Source organism: Haliotis rufescens, unplaced genomic scaffold (genome assembly GCF_023055435.1).
Source record: "Haliotis rufescens isolate VD_foot unplaced genomic scaffold, xgHalRufe1.0.p SCAF_1, whole genome shotgun sequence".
Lineage (NCBI taxonomy): Eukaryota > Metazoa > Mollusca > Gastropoda > Lepetellida > Haliotidae > Haliotis > Haliotis rufescens.
This window is the reverse complement of record NW_025963779.1, coordinates 37,652,148-37,675,095: the sequence shown is the minus strand read 5'-3', so window position 1 is coordinate 37,675,095 and position 22,948 is coordinate 37,652,148. Positions and strand designations below refer to the sequence as shown.

The following is a 22,948-nucleotide window of genomic DNA, read 5'->3' as shown; positions in this document are numbered from 1 at the left end:
AAATAAGACAAGCAAAAAAAATTCCCAATACTTCTTGAATATCTTCATATACACATTCATTATTGATAACATAACAAATTTTAGATTATTCAAAAGATTTGTTATTGTGCAGGTAATGATACAAACTTGTCCAATCTCATTAAAATCAGATCTTAGTTCTCGCTATCGCTAGACAAAGATCTGAGCATTTTAACAGAGGAGGCATTGCACAGTACGTGGGATTCACTGCCATACAATGTCAATCAATTACCCGGTAGACATTCCGGAATGTTCGTTTGTTCAGTTTTCCAAATTTTAATCGAGAACTATGTCAACATATTTTTCAAGCGTAGTCTGATATGGAAGTTGCCAGGTTGAAGTGAGTGCTGGAAAGCTTGAGAAAGCTGCTTTCTTATTGGCTGATGTCGACTTCTTGTTAGTCATTTCAGTGGTCGGTCAAAGTTTGCGAAAGGTCGTTCTGACGTGACCTGTAATGGGATGTCCTCAGATCTTTGTTTAGCGGCAGCAAGGATATGTTTTTAATGAGATTGCAAACTTGTCCAAATATCTGGGTTCATACAGCTGTTGGTACATCTTCGGGAGATTATTAGGAATGAAGACTTCCCTTGGAGAACCAAGCTGATACATCCAGCTAGGACATGATGGTGACTCCCCTTGATATCATTCCCTTGATGTCATCCCCTATGGCCAGTAATACATCCTCCAAATCACCCAACGTCATTCATCATGCACCACCCTTCTCAAACCATTGTTACAAAAACATATTACAAAACTCGCACAAATGGGAAAAGTTTTCAGATAACGCTGTGTACAATCTTTCTTCCTTATGGCAACCTTCAACACACTCAAGCATGCATGATTTTATGTGTCTTTTCCCCGTTAAAAGATCTGAGCTTTGATGTACTTTACAACACAATTTACCACCTTGCTATCCCGCCGAGAAAAGCAACCTTTTGAAGTGTAAGACAATGAAATTAGGTGCCATTTGGCCTGGTTCTAGCTAGTTAGGCTCAGTGGATTAAGGAAACTCATTGTGAGAATGACTGCACTGGGGAGACTTGTTATGGGGCCAATTATTGTAGTCCTGTCTGGCATCACCTTAACGCCCTCTATGACACCATACTGTCCACTTTATTGCTAATTCATGTATCCACGTTAACAGAATTCTGAAATGACACCTAATAGAGAACTCTATTTCCAAGTAATTCACAAATCCATCCTAAGCTGGCCACAGCCATTTAGATATAATATCGTGGATAAAAATTCAATAATTCTTTACAGCCTATTCATCTGGGATCTAATATGTTGAGAAGCACATTATGGGAACCTTGTGGCGCAGTGTGGACCGATAGGGAATAATCTATGTGTCAGTCTCGTGTTGGGAGTATTAGGGTCAGATCCAGACGTTGTCGTGGACAGCTACATTCTAAGGCTGCTAGTCACACTGGATCAGACATAAGGATACAACTCAAGTTGTTTCCCCAGTAATGGAATACCTCCTCTTACTCCTATAACACACAACTATTTTACCTTATGTCATACATCAACATTTCATTTCTCGGGTAATGAAGGATAGCTTTATACTAATAGTTTTCTGGACTACTCAGACGAGTAGTTAGCTTTACTAAGATGGTTCAAATATAATAACCTATCAAACAACATTTGATCAAGCTTAGTCAACTATATCCATTGTTTATGGTGCAGTGAGTGAGTGAGTGAGTGAGTGAGTGAGTGAGTGAGTGAGTGAGTGAGTGAGTGAGTGAGTGAGTGAGTGAGTGAGTGAGTGAGTGAGTGAGTGAGTGAGTTTGATTTCATGTAATTTTAAACAGTATTTCAACCATACACTGCATGTCAACTTGATGCCGAAGGAAGCCAGAGAACAATGGAGTAACTCCCACCTTGTGGACAGTTAACCTTCCACCTGATCATTGACTATAGGACTGTACAACAAAGAACAATGGAGTAACTCCCATCTTGTGGACAGTTAACCTTCCACCTGATCATTGACTATAGGACTGTACAACAAAGAACAATGGAGTAACTCCCATCTTGTGGACAGTTAACCTTCCACCTGATCATTGACTATAGGACTGTACAACAAAGAACAATGGAGTAACTCCCATCTTGTGGACAGTTAACCTTCCACCTGATCATTGACTATAGGACTGTACAACAAAGAACAATGGAGTAACTCCCATCTTGTGGACAGTTAACCTTCCACCTGATCATTGACTATAGGACTGTACAACAAAGAACAATGGAGTAACTCCCATCTTGTGGACAGTTAACCTTCCACCTGATCATTGACTATAGGACTGTACAACAAAGAACAATGGAGTAACTCCCATCTTGTGGACAGTTAACCTTCCACCTGATCATTGACTATAGGACTGTACAACAAAGAACAATGGAGTAACTCCCATCTTGTGGACAGTTAACCTTCCACCTGATCATTGACTATAGGACTGTACAACAAAGAACAATGGAGTAACTCCCATCTTGTGGACAGTTAACCTTCCACCTGATCATTGACTATAGGACTGTACAACAAAGAACAATGGAGTAACTCCCATCTTGTGGACAGTTAACCTTCCACCTGATCATTGACTATAGGACTGTACAACAAAGAACAATGGAGTAACTCCCATCTTGTGGACAGTTAACCTTCCACCTGATCATTGACTATAGGACTGTACAACAAAGAACAATGGAGTAACTCCCATCTTGTGGACAGTTAACCTTCCACCTGGTCATTGACTATAGGACTGTACAACAACAGAGAACAATGGAGTAACTCCAATCTTGTGGACAGTAAACCTTCCACCTGATCATTGACTATAGGACTGTACAACAACTGGGGAACAATGGAGTAACTCTCATCTTGTGGACAGTTAACCTTCCACCTGATCATTGACAATAGGACTGTACAACAACAGAGAACAATGGAGTAACTTCCATCTTGTGGACAGTTAACCTTCCACCTGATCATTGACTATAGGACTGTACAACAAAGAACAATGGAGTAACTCCCATCTTGTGGACAGTTAACCTTCCACCTGGTCATTGACTATAGGACTGTACAACAACAGAGAACAATGGAGTAACTCCAATCTTGTGGACAGTAAACCTTCCACCTGATCATTGACTATAGGACTGTACAACAACTGGGGAACAATGGAGTAACTCTCATCTTGTGGACAGTTAACCTTCCACCTGATCATTGACAATAGGACTGTACAACAACAGAGAACAATGGAGTAACTCCCATCTTGTGGACAGTTAATCTTCCACCTGATCATTGACTATAGGACTGTACAACAACAGATAACAATGGCGTAACTCCCATCTTGTGGACAGTTAACCTTCCACTTGATCATTGACTATAGGACTGTACAACAAGAGAGAACAATGGAGTATCTCCCATCTTGTGGACAGTTAACCTTCCACTTGATCATTGACTATAGGACAGTACAACAACAGAGAACAATGGAGAAACTCCCATCTTGTGGACAGTTAATCTTCCACCTGATCATTGACTATAGGACTGTACAACAACAGATAACAATGGAGTAACTCCAATCTTGTGGACAGTTAACCTTCCACCTGATCATTGACTGTAGGACAGTTCAACAACAGAGAACAATGGAATAACTCCAATCTTGTGGACAGTTAACCTTCCACCTGATCATTGACTGTAGGACAGTACAACAACAGAGAACAATGGAGTAACTCCCATCTTGTGCACAGTTAACCTTCCACCTGATCATTAACTATAGGTCTGTACAACAACAGAGAACAATGGAGTAACTACAATCTTGTGGACAGTTAACCTTCCACCTGATCATTGACTGTAGGACAGTACAACAACAGAGAACAATGGAGTAACTCCCATCTTGTGCACAGTTAACCTTCCACCTGATCATTGACTATAGGTCTGTACAACAACAGAGAACAATGCAGTAACTCCCATCTTGTGGACAGTTAATCTTCCACCTGATCATTGACTATAGGTCTGTACAACAACAGAGAACAATGAAGTAACTCCCATCTTGTGGACAGTTAACCTTCCACCTGATCATTGACTATAGGACTGTACAACAACAGAGAACAATGAAGTAACTCCCATCTTGTGGACAGTTAACCTTCCACCTGATCATTGACTATAGGACTGTACAACAACAGAGAACAATGGAGTAACTCCCATCTTGTGGACAGTAAACCTTCCACCTGATCATTGACTATAGGACTGTACAACAACAGAGAACAATGGAGTAACTCCCATCTTGTGGACAGTTAACCTTTCACTTGATCATTGACTATAGGACTGTACAACAACAGAGAACAATGGAGTAACTTCCATCTTTAGGACAGTTAACCTTCCACCTGATCATTGACTATAGGACTGTACAACAACAGAGAACAATGGAGTAACTCCCATCTTGTGGACAGTTAACCTTCCACCTGATCATTGACTGTAGGACAGTACAACAGAGAACAATGGAGAAACTCCAATCTTGTGGACAGTTAACCTTCCACCTGATCATTGACTATAGGTCTGTACAACATCAGAGAACAATGGAGTAACTCCCATCTTGTGGACAGTTAACCTTCCACCTGATCATTGACTGTAGGACAGTACAACAACAGAGAACAATGGAGTAACTCCCATCTTGTGGACAGTTAACCTTCCACCTGGTCATTGACTATAGGACAGTACAACAACAGAGAACAATGGAGTAACTCCCATCTTGTGGACAGTTAACCTTTCACTTGATCATTGACTATAGGACTGTACAACATCAGAGAACAATGGAGTAACTCCCATCTTGTGGACAGTTAACCTTCCACCTGATCATTGACTATAGGACTGTACAACAACAGAGAGCAATGGAGTAACTCCAATCTTGTGGACAGTTAACCTTCCACCTGATCATTGACTATAGGTCTGTACAACATCAGAGAACAATGGAGTAACTCCCATCTTGTGGACAGTTAACCTTCCACCTGATCATTGACGGTAGGACAGTACAACAACAGAGAACAATGGAGTAACTTCAATCTTGTGGACAGTTAACCTTCCATCTGATCATTGACTATAGGTCTGTACAACAACAGAGAACAATGGAGTAACTCCCATCTTGTGGACAGTAAACCTTCCACCTGATCATTGACTATAGGTCTGTACAACAACAGAGAAAAATGGAGTAACTCCCATCTTGTGGACAGTTAATCTTCCACCTGATCATTGACTATAGGACTGTACAACAACAGAGAACAGTGGAGTAACTCCCATCTTGTGGACAGTTAACCTTCCACCTGATCATTGACTATAGGACTGTACAACAACAGAGAACAATGGAGTAACTCCCATCTTGTGGACAGTTAACCTTCCACCTGATCATTGACTGTAGGACAGTACAACAACAGAGAAGAATGGAGTAACTCCAATCTTGTGGACAGTTAACCTTCCACCTGATCATTGACTGTAGGACAGTACAACAACAGAGAACAATGGAGTAACTCCCATCTTGTGCACAGTTAACCTTCCACCTGGTCATTGACTATAGGTCTGTACAACAACAGAGAACAATGGAGTAACTCCCATCTTGTGGACAGTTAACCTTCCACCTGGTCATTGACTATAGGACAGTACAACAACAGAGAACAATGGAGTAACTCCAATCTTGTGGACAGTTAACCTTCCACCTGATCATTGACTATAGGTCTGTACAACAACAGAGAACAATGGAGTAACTCCCATCTTGTGGACAGTTTATCTTCCACCTGATCATTGACTATAGGACTGTACAAAAACAGAGGACAATGGAGTAACTCCCATCTTGTGGACAGTTAACCTTCCACCTGATCATTGACTATAGGTCTGTACAACAACAGAGAACAATGGAGTAACTCCAATCTTGTGGACAGTTAATCTTCCACCTGATCATTGACTATAGGACTGTACAACATCAGAGAACAATGGAGTACCTCCCATCTTGTGGACAGTTAACCTTCCACCTGATCATTGACTATAGGACTGTACAACAACAGAGAACAATGGAGTAACTCCCATCTTGTGGACAGTTAACCTTCCATCTGATCATTGACTATAGGTCTGTACAACATCAGAGAACAATGGAGTAACTCCCATCTTGTGGACAGTAAACCTTTCACTTGATCATTGACTATAGGACTGTACAACAACAGAGAACAATGGAGTAACTCCCATCTTGTGGACAGTTAACCTTCCACCTGATCATTGACTATAGGACTGTCCAACAACAGAGAACAATGGAGTAACTCCCATCTTGTGGACAGTTAACCTTCCACCTGATCATTGACTATAGGACTGTACAACATCAGAGAACAATGGAGTAACTCCCATCTTGTGGACAGTTAACCTTTCACTTGATCATTGACTATAGGACTGTACAACAAAAGCGAACAATGGAGTAACTCCCATCTTGTGGACAGTTAACCTTCCACCTGATCATTGACTATAGGACTGTACAACAACAGAGAACAATGGAGTAACTCCCATCTTGTGGACCGTTAACATTCCATCTGATCATTGTCTATAGGACTGTACAACATCAGAGAACAATGGAGTAACTCCCATCTTGTGGACAGTTAACCTTTCACTTGATCATTGACTATAGGACTGTACAACAACAGAGAACAATGGAGTAACTCCCATCTTGTGGACAGTTTATCTTCCACCTGATCATTGACTATAGGTCTGTACAACAACAGAGAACAATGGAGTAACTCCCATCTTGTGGACCGTTAACCTTCCACCTGATCATTGACTATAGGACTGTACAACAACAGAGAACAATGGAGTAACTCCCATCTTGTGGACAGTTAACCTTTCACTTGATCATTGACTATAGGACTGTACAACAACAGAGAACAATGGATTAACTCCCATCTTGTGGACGATTAACCTTCCACCTGATCGATTATTGACAAGCACAATGGCAGACAGGAGTTTTATATGTGGGCAGTCAATCAGTTCAGATCAATATGAAGTTTATTCTAGCTCACATCCTCCCCAACCTGGTGTAATTAGATCAATGGTACTGTCAGATGCAAGAACCAATCAATACTGGATCCATAACATTTAATTCCCTTGTAGGCAATTTTTTTTCTTCCTGTATTGTTGCCAGTGTATGTGTCGATAAATCCTTAATCTCTTGTTTATTATAGTAATTAGTTGAGGGAAAACCTGAATAGCATTTCATCATGCAACTGACCACACTGTCTTTGGAAATCAATGCTTGACAAACAGACTATTTGCCATGTCTGTTTTCAGATATATTTCCATAGTAATGTTTCATATACAGACATCAAGACAACATACCATGATGCGGATGAAGTCAAACAATAGATTCTCAACAGTACAGAGGATTATTATCGTATCTGGAGCATGATCTGACATGATGAACATCACATTTGCCACACATCCTCAGAATCTTGAAAGCTTTACCATTATTGACCAGAGGATCAACTTGAAACTCAATTCAGACTTTAATTGAAAATAAAAACAGGGAAATGGGAGTAAAGTAGCGTTGGGAAAGTTCAAGATGCATGATGTGTCACGAGTCTGGCAGTCCACGGATACAATAAAGACAACATCATCAATGGCTGGCAAGCAAGAAAAGCCTCACTTTCTACGATAACATCATGCCTGTCAATCAGTTTGACATGTAACGTCCAACCAGCCTCGTGCCGGTCAGGAATACGTTTTCAATGCATACCAAATCAAATTGTCTCTTTTTCTTGTTCACTTGAAGAGTCAAAACATTCTTTGAGTACTTGAGCCAGTATCCAACACATGCAGTCAATAAGAAAGGCAGTAACCACACGTTTTTATCGTGTCAGACGTTTCTGATTTATCACCCTTTTTGCTCAATTTATCTCCATTTGTGTTTGTGCAAAGAGTGCAAGGATCAAGAAGTGATGGTATCACCCTGTGTTTTTCTTGCTAACAGACAGTTTCTTGTCCTGCTCAGCTTTCTCAAGGACTTGGTGTTTATTCTAGGATATGAATGTGTACACAATGCCTTTGTATCTACTACTGCCCACACAACATCTTCCAATTTTGACTCCATACAAAACAGACCATTCTTGACTTTACATTTCTTATGAAATCTTGCTCTGACCAAAAATCTGTCCAAAATCTTTGAACAATATCATGTACTTTGATTCTTGAGTCTGTAAAGACAACAAATCTGCATGCACATTTGAATAAACGTTTCATCCTAGATTCAGACAACAACTCCAAATCAAACATGACATGATGGTATTCTAGTGCAGTTTTCACCACACGAGTGAGTGAGTGAGTACGGTTTTACGCCGCTTTTAGCAATATTCCAGCAATATCACGGCGGGGGACACCAGAAATGGGCTTCACACATTGTACCCATGTCGGGAATCGAACCCGGGTCTATGGCGTGACGAGCTAACGCTTTAACCACTAGGCTACCCGACCGCCCCTCACCACACGAATCTGATAATGATGTTCATTCAAAGTGCATCAGTTCTTAACCTGTTCCTGGCACTATGGTGATAGTTTGCTTGCATCAACTTCTGGTTTCAATTCAGACATTGTTTGCACATGAAAACATTGTCAGGGAAGATATGCATATTCAATTCTTATTAATGTCAGGAAGTGGCCTGTTAAACACATGATCACCATCACTCTAAAAACTTCTCAAGTTTTAGACCTTAAATATTGGTTCCCATCAATTTCACAATTTGAGAACTACAATTTTTAGTTGTAAGCAAATCATATTATAGTGAGTGAGTGAGTGAATTTGATTTTACGCCGCTTGTAGCAATATTCCAGCAATATCACGGCAGGAGACACCAGAAATGGGCTTTACAATTGTACCTATGTCCAGGGTCGAACCCGGGTTTTCAGCGTGGCGAGCAAACGTTTAACCGCTAGGCTACCCGACTGCCCCTTAAATCATATTATAACACACTTCAGTCAGAAATACAATAGAAAACCATAAGCATATTTTCAACATCCAACATAATTTGATATACTATGTCCATTCATGAAACTGCATCTTAAAAATCTCATCAGTTCCTAAGAAGCTTATATCACTGCAAAATGTTTTGGATGTCCAGATCTAAAAGTTTATCTGGGAATCCAATTACATTGTGTCAATTCTGACCGGTTCATCTTTGTCTGATGGACAAATACTGGTGGATCTCTCTGGCCAGGCCCGCCCAGACTGGCTGATCTGGATATGCTGCCAGTCTCACACAGTTCTGATGGACACTTAATACCAAATGACGTCCGCGGTGAGTGGGAACACAACAGGAAATGTTTCAAGACTTGAAATCATTTAGTTCTGCTGCAAGACAGATGTACTGTTGTATGAAGATATAGCTGTCCATGGTATTGACAAGTACTAAATATCCCTCTGAAATCTATAAACATTTCTTGTCATATAAATACTGCCTTTCTCCTATTCAATAAATCACTGATTGTATGGTATACCATTATATTAGGAAAAGTAATAATTAGAGTGAATATGTTCAAGATCTGCTGAACGCTGCTGGTGTTGATCACCAAACAAGGGGTCTGGATACTCTGATGAAACTTAATATACACCATGTAATGTTTTCTAAACCAAGAAAAGCCATAATGTTGCTTCTTATCACTACATTTCTGTCTTTGTTTTAATGTAACACACACATTCGTGAAAGTATATTTGCAGTCCTAATAAAACTATATCCTCCTGTCTTTCTATGACCATATGATGACAGCTGAAGTTGCTTACCTTGATCTGATTTTGACATGCTGACAGGGGCAGGCCGACCAGGCTGATGCCATTGATGGAGATGATCTGGTCACCGATGTTGAGCTGACCACAGCGTGCTGCTGGACCAGTTGGCATCATGTTGGCCAGGACGACAGTAGGCACCATGGATCCCCAACCTGACTCCACAATCACAACACCCAAAGGTTCCCCTTTTGTCTTCGGCACTATCACCTGGAGAGGAGGACAGAAGTCACATACTGACTTACATGTAGGAAGGAGGAAGGGGGTGGTTCCTCAAGTCACAGGAGATAGGTGGACGATTTGGTCCTTTCACATAGGAAGGTGTGAAAGGAGATGGTTCTTTAAATCACAGGATATAGGTGGATGAGTTGGTCCTTTCATATGGGAAGAGTGGGGAAGGAGATGGGTTCTTTTGAACGAGATAAATGGGGAATGACACGGGTCTTTCACATATACTGGCAGAGAAAAAGTCAGTTCTTCTAATATTGGAAGGCTGTGGAATAAGAAGTGGCTTTCACATGTACCTCTTTGTGATAGTCCTTGTTGGCAAACAGGTTGAGTTCCTCCCCGTAGATCTCCTGCTGGTTGAGAACATCCTGGTAGTCCATCTCCTTCAGGATGCCCGGGTCCTCGATGCCATTGGCCTTCAGGAACTCCATGTAGGCCACCTGGAAGGCCTGCCCGATGGACTGGGCTATCAGCTGGGCCTGCAACACAAAACACACACCGTTATAGTACCCACAAATTATAATGCAATAGTTTTCAAACATGTATTTTACTTTTAACAATAACATGGGGTCTTCAATATGAACCATATGAACCATATGAACCATATGAACCAGATGTACCAAATGTACCAGATGTACCAGAAGACTACATACTACCTACAAATGCAAAGGTAAGACATTAATGAGCCAAATGAGTCTCAGATGTTTCAGGAAGTCTTTTTCACATGGATATAGATAGACACTCTGATGGACAGTGATAGATGTTACCCAGAAGTTAAAAAAGGAATAATGCTCTTTCATTCCTTTCAGACATAATTCTGTCCTGGAACAAGTAACATATGCATGTAGAAGAAAGTAAAGAACTCCAGTTGTCAGTCATAAGATTAAGAACACAAACGTTTCTGAACAATATTTATATTATATTTGGTCCTTTGAAACTTTCATTTTTATCAACATTCGTTTAATCTCCAGCCAAATTTCCATGCTTATAGAAGTTATAATAACACTGCAAAACCCAACATCTCTGACCAAAAAAAGAAACACTGTGATGCAACCTTGTCAGACAAGTAAAGATCAGTCAACTGCATAATTTAATTTATCAAAAGACCAAATACTTTAGCTATCCATACATCGCAATAACAAGTTGAGTCCACCCTGATTGTTCTAAAGCCATATACAACAAAAGACACATATGGGCTTATCAAGTTACTAAGCAACTATCAGCAATTTATGAGGTATGCCCTGTCTGCAACCAGTTAGCTACTTCATCCACTTATAGTAGGTATCATGCTCATTTGTTAATTCTATGTCTGGACCATTGCCGGACCTTATGCTGTTAGGTGTCCAAATCATGTTGGAAACATTTCATATTCTCCAGTAAAACAAGTGGAAAATACACATTCAAAAAGCAAAATATTTGTAGGAACATCTTCAAAACCAACTAGAAAACATTTGAAGCAGACCTAACCTAATGATCCTGTTTGCTCCCAGGTACGCTTCAGAAAACATAGCAATGCTTGTTATTGCTCCTGGGTAAGATACCAATGCCAGTAAGCCTGACAGCTTTCAGACTGACATTAGCTTAAAAAACAAACACATTTGCACTGTCTACCGTAAAGTTCCTAATATGTCTACATTCTGTGAAACAATTCCATACATCCCACCCCAAGCAGTGTCGTCCCCAGTTGCAGTATCCCAGATAAATCTTAAGCATTAAGAAACACATAGCCAGTTCAGCTCAAAATGAAACTTACTGAACATAACTTTAAGTTATAACTTGCATTAACTGAAGATAGGTCCTGAATCAGATAAAACAATCACCTGGTTCAGTGTAGGCTGTGATAGACAGAAGGATTAGGATTGTTCATAACTGACATTTACCATTGTTAACAATGAGACAGGATTTTGCCCAAAGAAAATATTTTGTCCTCTATGCATCATAATCTGAGAATCAAAGTAGCTAATGTCCACCCATTGCAAGCAAATGTGTCTGTCTGTTTGAATCATACAAACTACTTCCAAAGCAGAAGACCTTTAGAACATTTCTGTTACGATACCAAACAATATCAATGTGTTGTTTGTTTGTTGTTTAACGCCGCACTCAGCAATATTCCAGCTATATGATGGCAGTCTGTAAATATTCGAGTCTGGACCAGGCAATCCAGTGATTGATATCATGAGCATTGATCCACGCAATGGGAATACAATGGCATGCATCAAACAAGTCAGCGAGCCTAACCACCCGATCCCGTTAGTCTCCTCTTGTGTCAAGCATAGTCGCCTTTTACAGCAAGCATGGGTTGCTGAAGACCTATTCTACCCCGGATCTTCACGGGTCGGTTCATTAACAAGGAAATCCAAAGTCATGATACTTATAAGGCTTCACAAATACGTTACATATTATTTATTGTTGGAACAGCAGTCACTTTGGGAAACCACATTTTCATGATTAGGACCCCTGAAGATAATTACTGAAAGTTCAAAGGACTCACAGAGTCACAGACCCAGGTACATCAACAATGAACAATATCATTTTCAGTGACAGAAAATGCAATCACAATGAGTAGTTAGTTTCCCATAAGATCTTTTCTATGATTGCTCTCCACTGTGGTCACCTTGTACATGTGAGACACTGAAACTGACTGTGTATTTAACTTGGTAAGGTAAAAGCATTGTAGCCTGCAGAATACTGTCATTAGAAAACATTCAACATTAGAGAAAAATACTAACTTAACAAAACTAAGCCTCAAGTCAAAAGGTCATTTTCCAAATTGTTAACATTTCCCCCAAGAACATTTTACAGTTATATCTGATGCACAATAATGTGAAACATTCAAAAGTTTAGAGTCATTAACAGCATAGAATCATACAAAAGAAACTGCACATAAACATACATGTTGCAGTTTCCTCCTGTCCAACAGGACATTACTCAATGGCTACTCTTGAAAAATATAATTATCCCCAGAATGTCTGAGGAGAAGGGTTCGGAGCAGTTACAAACAAACATCATTCTAAGTTCCTTCAGCCACACTGTCCAGATGACCAGCTGGGTTGAGGAATGCAGGTCATCATCTGTACTACAGATATTTCCCACTACATATATACTTTATTTAATGCTGGCTATCATTTTGATGGGGTAGTATATTTTTAATTAACATTTAATTAACATTAAATTAATATAAATTACTATCTGCAAATTTGTCATTTTTTCACATTATATACACATATGTGCAATGCTGGAGCACCAAGTGCTCCCCTGCTTCGTTGTGACTGTAACTCCCACCACCCACTGAGTGGTTCAGGAAGAGAGACGACCTGATCCTGTCGTCACATACAACAGTATCATCACCAGCTTCTCAAGCTGATCTGCCACCAACCCCAACACACATAATGAAAAGTAAACTCATTTCAACCACTAATCAATTTCAAATCCATTAATGTTAAAAGCATTTACTTTGTGTGACTGGGAACAATAGTGCTTTACTTGGCCAGTTTTTATGACTATGTCCCCCATCTGCTCACTTCAGTAAACTCTTACTGCAATTGCAAGTGATGTGGGCCATCAAAATGGTATTATCTTGACACATGATATTAGATTTGGCTGAGATAAAAACATCATTTCTAGTTAGATCTTGACATGCACAGCTGAACATGTTAATTTCACTCTTTTGTACGAAAGCAGGATGTCGATATCATCTGTAAAGATTACTCTATTCATGCATTCTCTTTCCATGCTAAAAAGACAAACTTCAAAGAACATGGTATATAATGTCCCGCCCATTAAATGGCATCAATTTCAATCAGGCTGTCAAATATATTTCAAAAGTAGTCTTGGAGGATGAAACTAGTCAAAAACCAGCCCTACATCCTAAACATGCACAAACCCAATCTCACATGCTCAAAGATACAAGTTATTTTACACTTTTACTCACATTAAACAAATTAACGCACCTCGATAACAACCAACAATGTTTAAAATAATTATCATGACAGCATTGGAATTGTCTTGGTGCCCAAAGGTGTCTCTTCAAATGAGATTTAGTTTAATTCAGATTATGTAACAAATATAATCCAGATAATAAATAAATGTTTCAATGTGAACTTGTTTCCGCTTTGTGGCGAAAGTCTGAGTGAAACAGAGTAGCATCTCCCACTCAACAGAACCACAACCTCAGATCCTGACATTTCGACAACTGTTCCACGATGACATACAGATCACCATGGCTTTCATACAAACAAAGACATGGACATCAATGGGAGAAGACAGACACAACCAGTGACTGTTTAAACTGACATAAAGGTACCTACGGCTATGCTCAGACCACCCATCGTCACGTAGCTCGCTTTGTAAGATTCCGCAACCATCTTGAAATCCTCTCAAAATGATAACAGAACACCTACAATGGACTGGCATTAAAAGCTGTTTATTTATATCTCAGTGCCACTGACATTTACATGACTCAATCTGCAAGTACAATAAGAGACCAAGGACAGGGCATTACTGGATTAATATACCTTGTATCAGATCTATTAAGCTTCACATTTCTAGGGCACCTGCAGTGGGTGGTCAGATTCAGGCAAAATTGCCAGGTTATGGCTTAAAAGCACTAGTGTGAGTTTTTTGTCCATGGAAAGACGTGATGACTCTTTTAAGCATATACTTTGTGAAACTCATTTATTAAAACATCCCCGAAAAGATGAGAAAATACAAGAATTCTTGGATGATTTGGCATAACACTGTTTACATTAAAAGTTTATGCTTGGAGGATTTGGCATAACACTGTTTACATTAAAAGTTTATGCTTGGAGGATTTGGCATATCACTGTTTACATTAAATGTTTATGCTTGGAGAGTTTGGCATAACACTGTTTACATTAAAGGTTTATGCTTGGAGGATTTGGCATAACACTGTTCACATTAAAAGTTTATGCTTGGGTCTTCGGCGTGACGAGCGAACGTTTTAACCACTAGGCTACCCGACCTCCCCTAGATCCATTACAACACGCTCAGGGTTTTACTCATCATTCCCATTGATGATGTATGGTATTGTATCACTGCCACAAACTGGATCAGTACAGTCCTAGTCCAATCCTGACAGCAGAGTACCACTGATAGCTGTGTTAACATAAAAGAAATAACACATAAACGATAACAAGTAATCTACATGAATAACTAGCTTTGAAAAAATGCCAAGTCTGTGACTTTATTGAATAAATGTCAGGTGGAATTTCATAAATCTTTCATGTTTGTTGTATATCCTATCTGAAAGAATGTAGTAATATCAAGTGATGTGTCCAAACGATTCCTACAATAACTGCTCAGGATCTTATCAAAGGTCTTGAAGTATAACCTCATTACCAGTGATTGCAAATCTTTGGCCAAATAACATCTACAAGAATATGATGAAATGGTAACAATTATCAGAAGAGCCTACTCAACACAGTCAGTTAGGACATGATAACGTGACAGTGGACATTTCCACAAGAAGAAACAAGATATTTGTGTCAATCATTGATTGAGCTCCTGTTCACGGTTTTGATCACTTGCAGAATTTCTGGAGGCACGTACAAGGTTTAAAGACGCATATTCTCCATCATTAGCAGCTTCATCAACATTGTGCAAAAACTGTTCTTCATAACTCTACACATAGAACTTTCCCATAGCCAATCAATGATAAGTCCTTTTCTTCTGCGTATGCTTGGTAGAAAATATGTTTCAGCTCTAAAAGGCATTTTGGACACATTTTGGCAATTCTGACAAATCTCTGATCAATATATTCTCTTTTGAGATGATCAATGCATCCGGATCAAAGAAAGCAAACATCAGGCATAAATCTCACATGTCCTAATACGCGGCTTTATAACATTGATACATGCAGTCTGATTAATGGCGTTATGCAACACTTGGCTCTTATTTCTTGACAATTTATTTGGTTGTGGGATGTTTACAACATTGCGTGCCTCTTCCTACATGCACCAGACATGCCCCTTGCATCAACCCATGCTAATAAACCTATTAACATGATCAATCAATTCTTGAAAGAGAACTGTGATATTGGGTGTCTAGCCATTTTGAGCCAGAATCGTGTGAAAATGGCGACTCCAGGAGCTCTTTGGAGTAGATGGGAGCAAAGTATAGGCATTTGCATCACAAGGAAGCTAAATATTGCCAGAACTCAAGTGTCAAACTTGATATATCGGAGCCCTCTGAAGCCTTTCCTGTGTTAATCTAGAACCCATTCCCCTGACCGGTACCACCCACTGAGGGATAAAGAACTAATACAATCAGGCAAACAGTTTCCATGGTGAAAGAAAAGTGCTTGCCAGTCAAAAATATGATACCTCTACAACTTTTTCAGTGTAAGGAGTGAGTTCCAAGAGCTAAAACTGTTCTATAAGCTAGTTGTTGAATCTAGCTACTGAAACAGGCATAGTGCTGCTAAGTCTTTCATCATTGGCCCAATCATGTACCAATCATCCCTCTCCTATATGATACAATAAGATGTTCTCCTACAAATTTGATACAGTGGTAACAAAAAACACTGCCTTGTTTGAGCTGCTTCCCACAAATGACTTGTTAAAATTTCCCCAGAACATTTCCAGGACGAAAAAGCAAAAAGATCCAATTGATAATTTGCATACTTCACAGCTTATGGCATACACTGAAAATCAACACCATGCTTTAGCCTTGAGTCAATTTTTAACTGAACATAATCAAATATAAACTCAAAAGCAGAACACTTTGATCATCAAGGCATGAGCTGGCAAAAATCCAAAGAAGAATTCTTCAAGAAAAAGTCTCCATAAGAAGAAAAAAACTGATGACAATCACACACTCCATGCTAAAAAAACCCATCTTCTTCAAAAGACTTGCCAACAGCCAGAGATTTCCTTTTCCAAATCTAGAAATCTTTGCTGTCAGAATTATTGTTGACTAGACAGAATTTTTCTGACCAGACAACTCCAAATTACAGCTACACACCTCTAGAGGGCTCGGAATACAAATCAATGACCAGCCAAAGCTAGCATATTATTTTGACAGATTTTCCAACTGACTGGACTGAGTATTTCACCTGCCTACTCGACTTGCGTGTAATGTGTGTATGGTGGTATCTGTGCAGCAATCAGTCAGGCTATGCTGATGAGGAAGTGGCTCTCACGCAGGATACAGCTTGCACACGGGCAACACTGGGGTGACAACACTCACTGCTATATATACCCCTGACATTTAGGCAAGATTAACACTCAGGTCATTACCATCACTCCATCACAGTCTATTATCCACAACTCTTAAATATCTCCCTGGCAATAAAATATGGTTAACATTCACTTTGCTACAATTGCCGTGAACTGTTGTTCCTGAAGAACATAACACATGTCTGGGGAGTTTACTGGAATCAAGATTAATACACATTTGGAACAGTAACAGTAAACACAAAGGGGTTAAGAAACAATTATGCCATTGGTTCTTCACACTGTTTGGTCTTATTTTCTACAAGGGCTGCGGATTACAGGGATTTGCTTCTGCACCAAGTCACTGGAGAAAATTGTGAAGAACTTCCGCAGCAAGATGAACCTAGCTTCTCTTGTTGGAAGATAAACTTAGTTATTCTTGGAAGGAGATGAACTTAGATATTCTTGGAAGAAGATGAACTTAGATACTCTCGGAAGAAGAAGAACTTAGCTATTCTTGGAAGGAGATGAACTTAAAAGACGTTAAAAGAGGATACTTGTTGTTACCCTGTCTGGCACTCGGCATTGAGGGGCTAAAACAAGGACTGATTGTCTCAGAGTCAGTATACTGTGTCTGAGTTGGGTATTCATGTTAAACTGCGGCAAGGTATCTAAGTGAGCTAGCACTATAAATCGACATCAGTCCGGACTAGTACAAGCAGCCACACACACACGCACGCTTACACACGCGCACGCACACACGCACACACACACACACACACGTGTGTGCACGTTGCAATATAAGTGCAATAATCTTGGACACGACATTAAATCCAATTTCACCTCACCTCACCTTGGAGAACTATAAACTAAATTGATTTAGTCACGATATGGCTGAAATACTGCCGATGTGACTTTAAATATTAACTCACTCCCTCACTGTAATTGAGATAGTTTAACTCCTGTCACTGTTTCATACGAATAAGTATTCATAATTGGATGTTTTTCCTGATTGTGTCTTTCACTGACCTTCTTTCAATCTGTTTATGTCCTTCATATTTTCGACTCTCTTTTTAATCTTTTATCCAAGTTGATGCTTGACTTGAACAACCAACTTTTGACTCTTTGCTTTTCTCAATTCCAGAAGTACCTATCTACCCCTCCAGAAAACAACACATCTATAATGACGCAGGCAATTCCTCCCCATCTGGTATTACAACCTTATCCATATCCTATAGCATTACCAATGTCATCTATTATCAAGGCCTAAGGATAATTGACTTTGTAATAACACAGTTTTCGAAAATGGTTACGTATAATATCATGACCAAGTCTTCCTAAGCACATTTTCCTCTACATCCATTAGTTAAAATGGGTCGCCATTTCCAAAGATTAAACCAGATCTCAGAACACAATGACAACTACTAAAAAACAGCCTGTGCAGCTCGGAATGTAAACAAGTATTAAGAGCTTTTAGGTGGTGTGAATATTTTAGGACTGCTGTTACCAGTTCCTTGCCTATTAAACCAATGACCTTCTTCCTTCACTATTAATCCATGTCATCATCGAATCAACCTGAGAAGTGCTCCTCAAGAAGGAAATCAATATTATACCTTGATCTATCTTTATTTATAGTTTTTACTTTAGAGATTTCACTGAAGTCCTCTGCAAGGAAAGATCAATAATTGGACAAATATATTCTAATCCCTCCCTTCTCATCAGGATATTTCTTTTGAAATTATTTTTTACAGAAATATTTCACGTTATTTACATTAACAAATGTTGAATTGAGATTATATGATCAGGAATGATATCAAATTCTGATTATAGACATTTGCATATCAACTCATGCCAAAAGCTGTCCTTCCTTTCTAGGTTAACTCAAACAAAGACCTCTAAAAGTAAGTTAGCTGTGATAACTCAGGACTGTTTATGGTTCTTCCCACATGGATGACGAAATGTGTATGGTAATGCAGCAACAACGTAAAACCAATGATCATATCCCTGGAGTGAGTGAGTGAGTGAGTGAGTGGGGTTTTACGCCGCTTTTAGCAATATTCCAGCAATATCACGGCGGGGGACACCAGAAATGGGCTTCACACATTGTACCCATGTCGGGAATCGAACCCGGGTCTTCGGCGTGATATGCGAACGCTTTAACCACTAGGCTACCCGACCGCCACTCATATCCCTGGAAGCAAACAAGTCCAGACATTGAAAGAGGGGAGAACAATCCCTGAAAATACCTGCTCCTAACAATCAGCAAGACAATCTCCTTATAGCATTTGGAGCATCACCACAAAATCTTCCAAAATACCCAGTTTGGGTTATGAGATGATCCCCTGATTGAAGACATCTTGATGTTGAGGATGATAAGCATTTTATGACATCCTTTCCAACTCAATGTAAGGGTGGTTTGGCAAGTCAGGGGGAATAATCGGTGTCTGGCCTAACTAGATTACTCACGCAAGAAATTGCTTCATAAAGATTTAGTAATGTGGAAATCTTGATGAGGAGAGGCTAAGCCATCCTGTTGCTTTATGCTTCTCTCAGACCGTTTAAAACCTAAATCTGACCCCAGGCTCTGCTGGAATTTTATGACGGAACTTTCTCATTTTCCCCAGCTATATATGCAAAGGAACTGGATCGGAAGGAGCGGCCTGTGATTATGCCTGTGACACAGATCAGGTGGAAAGCTTTCCGGACTCGACCCCCTGGGGGCTATTTGCCCCTTCCTCATCATTATCTCCATACCAAGGAAGACCAAGCAACAAAAGAGGTGTTTATGATTTCAAACTACCCATCATCCGGTTGTCCTCGGTGCATTTATTTTATTTTTTTACCTATTTTGAATCTTTCAAAATGTCTGCAATCAGACAGTATCATTGTCAAGGTTATAATAACCTTCATAATAATTTTGAGGGAGGAATGATGATTCTTGTATAATCATGTTATTTCAAATGTAACTGTTATCCATCTGATTTCAATCTTTGGAAATAAGAGTGAAAAGTTTTAAATGGAGAAATCCACAGAACAACACTCATCATAATGAGATTGAGGAGCTGGGCAGGACATGCACTTCAAGAACCATGCCAAGAAAGAAGCCAGAATCAAATTATGCATGAACGTTTTCACACATGACATTATTAATCACAAAGGCAAAGATCAAAACCCATTTCCTTGTCACAAGAAGTTCACATCAAAGTTCACGTTTACTTGCAAATCTCAAGCTTTTAGCCACAAATGTCTCTGACAAATCTACCTCAGTGGCCCATAATTTGTCTCAGAACTCTTAAAATAACTCCTAAACCAAATGTGGTATTGAGTACAAGAAGGTTTGCAGCATTCAAATAGCCAGTCAGAACCAACTTAGCACTGCAATAAATGTGCTGTTAACACTAATCCTAAGTTCTAACCAGCCTGTAATAACAGTGAGCATGATGTAGAAAGATAAAACGGTATTATAACTGTAGCTTATTCATACATGTGCTATCTTTGGAGGAAATACGATAATAGAAAATATTTCAGTCTGTCACTCAGTTTTGTCTGTTTCTGACTAGTTTTCTGTTCATACGTAACAGCTATCCCATTTCTCTGCCTGCTTCAAAATGTCAGTGTAAACATTTATTGGTTCCTGACATCCTTTCTGAACACCACCATTTAAAGTTTAGTCAGATATCAAGAAAGATAATGTCATAACTCGATTCCCTTGTGGAACTTTAACTACCATATGCAGAAAATAACATCCAACAACCACTCTATCAACCAAGTCATGTATTTTGACCTACCAATCCACTTTGTTGCCTTGTATGATTTATTTGTTTGTTTGTTGTTTTTTAACGCCAAAGGAAGATAATGACTGGATTAGCTTCAGTGAAGCACAGTTAACCTATGCTTATGGTGTAAAATGTGAACAATACCTTGATGGTGATAACAATTTTTTAAGGTAAAGTGTGTAGAAATAGATTTTAATGTTGTATTCAGGTTTATTGCACTTATATTACTTATTCTTATCAGTGAGTGAGTATGGTTTTAAGCCGCTTTTAGAAATATTCCAGCAATAACACGGCGGGGGACACCAGAAACGGGGTTCACACATTGTACCCATGTGGGGAATTGAACCCGGGTCTTCAGGGTGACGAGCGAATGCTTTAACCACTAGGCTACTCCATCGCCCCCCATTCTCATCAGGAAACATGTGACATATGGTCAGAGACAGGAATTTATTTAAAGATTCATTTAAGACATTTGTAGTCCCAAGCTCGACCTTCAAGAACTAGATAATAATTCCTTTCGAACTTCTATACAGCTAATAGCAGTAAATCAAGCTAATATTATTCCATACCATTTGGGGTTGTATTCTTTATCCATTTATCAAGTGTCATAATTCTCGGTTCGGAAACTGTTTCCAAATTAGCCCATGGATACAAAAATACATTTCCTTCAGATGTTTCCACATTGTAAACAATTCTTATGCACTGTTTGAGAATATGCACAACAGCTCCATCAAAGCCAGAAGCAATGTCTAAATACATCACCAAAAAACATTCTCTGACCTCTGTTTCCCTCCAGCAATAAAACACAGGTCGTGTCGGATTTTCACATTTGTGTTGACTACTGAGTTTTTCATGCAGATGTTATAACCGTGGGGAAAGGAAGATGTCGACTTGCCAACTTCTGTGATTATATTCTCTGGTCTAAAACAATGCAGAGCAAACAAAACGTTCTATATAACTACAAACTAGACCATAAAGGATGGAAAGATGTCTGCCATTCTGTAGACAAATAACCTTTTGGCTTGGAGATTATACACTTATAGCAGTAGAGCTGATGCTGTGAACTCAGAAAATAGCAGAATATCCTTAAAGGATTGCTTTGAAATAGGACCATGTGTTTTTCGGCACTGATAGAATTTATGTCAAGATGGGCAAACTTCAATATCTGAGCAGCAAATCAGCTCTTTGTCTTACTTATAAAGAGAACTCAGAATTGAACACAAAAGGTCCAACCACCCCAGATTGATGAACAATAAGAACCTGCCTTTCAGGCAACCACATGACAAGAAACCTCCACAATAACCTTTAAAACCAAATGAAGGGGTTTACCTTTGGGAACCTGGGCCGTCATATTTCAAGATAAATTGTTTCTCAGCCGCATCAATAGCTTCAAAGCTCTAATCCTAATGGACAAGTAGATTAAAAGGAGTGATGCAATGAGGCAATAGTAAGATTCCACATCAGAAAGGCTAATGAACCTGGTCGGAAGGAAACCCACAGCTAAATGACACTACCGTTACTCAAAATCTGGAGTACTTTGTACTTCTTGGTTCATATTTCAGTTATGTTAAATTTTCAAAGCAAACATTTCAACAATAGCATAGGAGTGTGAGACAGCACTTTCATGATGACACAGTTGAACATATCTGTTGAATGTATCATGCATGAACGGATTGTGTCACTACAACTAGCGGAATGTAACAGAGTAATGAAAGTGAAATATGGACAACTTGTTATATTTTCACTCTTTGGAATATTTGAAACATGATCCACAGCCAACTGGGATAAAAATTGTTAACACTATCTCTTGTGGTTCCTATTTGTAATGGTAGTTTGCTATGATGGCAGGAAAAGAAAACTCCAAGTTTAAAACAATTGGAAATACTAAACAAGAGTCATCAGAAAGATGACATATCCCCCCGGCAGCTGTCTGTAAAGTAACCACAAGTAAATGTGCAATTCTGTATGTAAT

General features: G+C 39.3%; 1 protein-coding gene across 16 annotated transcripts in view; it reads right to left on the bottom strand.

Moving 5' to 3' along the window:
- The window catches only part of LOC124135719 (amyloid-beta A4 precursor protein-binding family A member 2-like), a 164,544-nt gene that overhangs the window by 25,250 nt on the left and 116,346 nt on the right, over positions 1-22,948 (bottom strand). For all 16 annotated transcript variants that reach the window (XM_048396016.1, XM_046501206.2, XM_048396026.1 and 13 more), the window contains 2 exons: positions 10,325-10,507; positions 9,798-10,010 (listed from right to left, as the gene is read on the bottom strand). In XM_048396016.1, the coding sequence (XP_048251973.1) occupies positions 9,798-10,010; positions 10,325-10,507 (396 nt within the window). The remainder of the gene's footprint in view (positions 1-9,797; positions 10,011-10,324; positions 10,508-22,948) is intronic.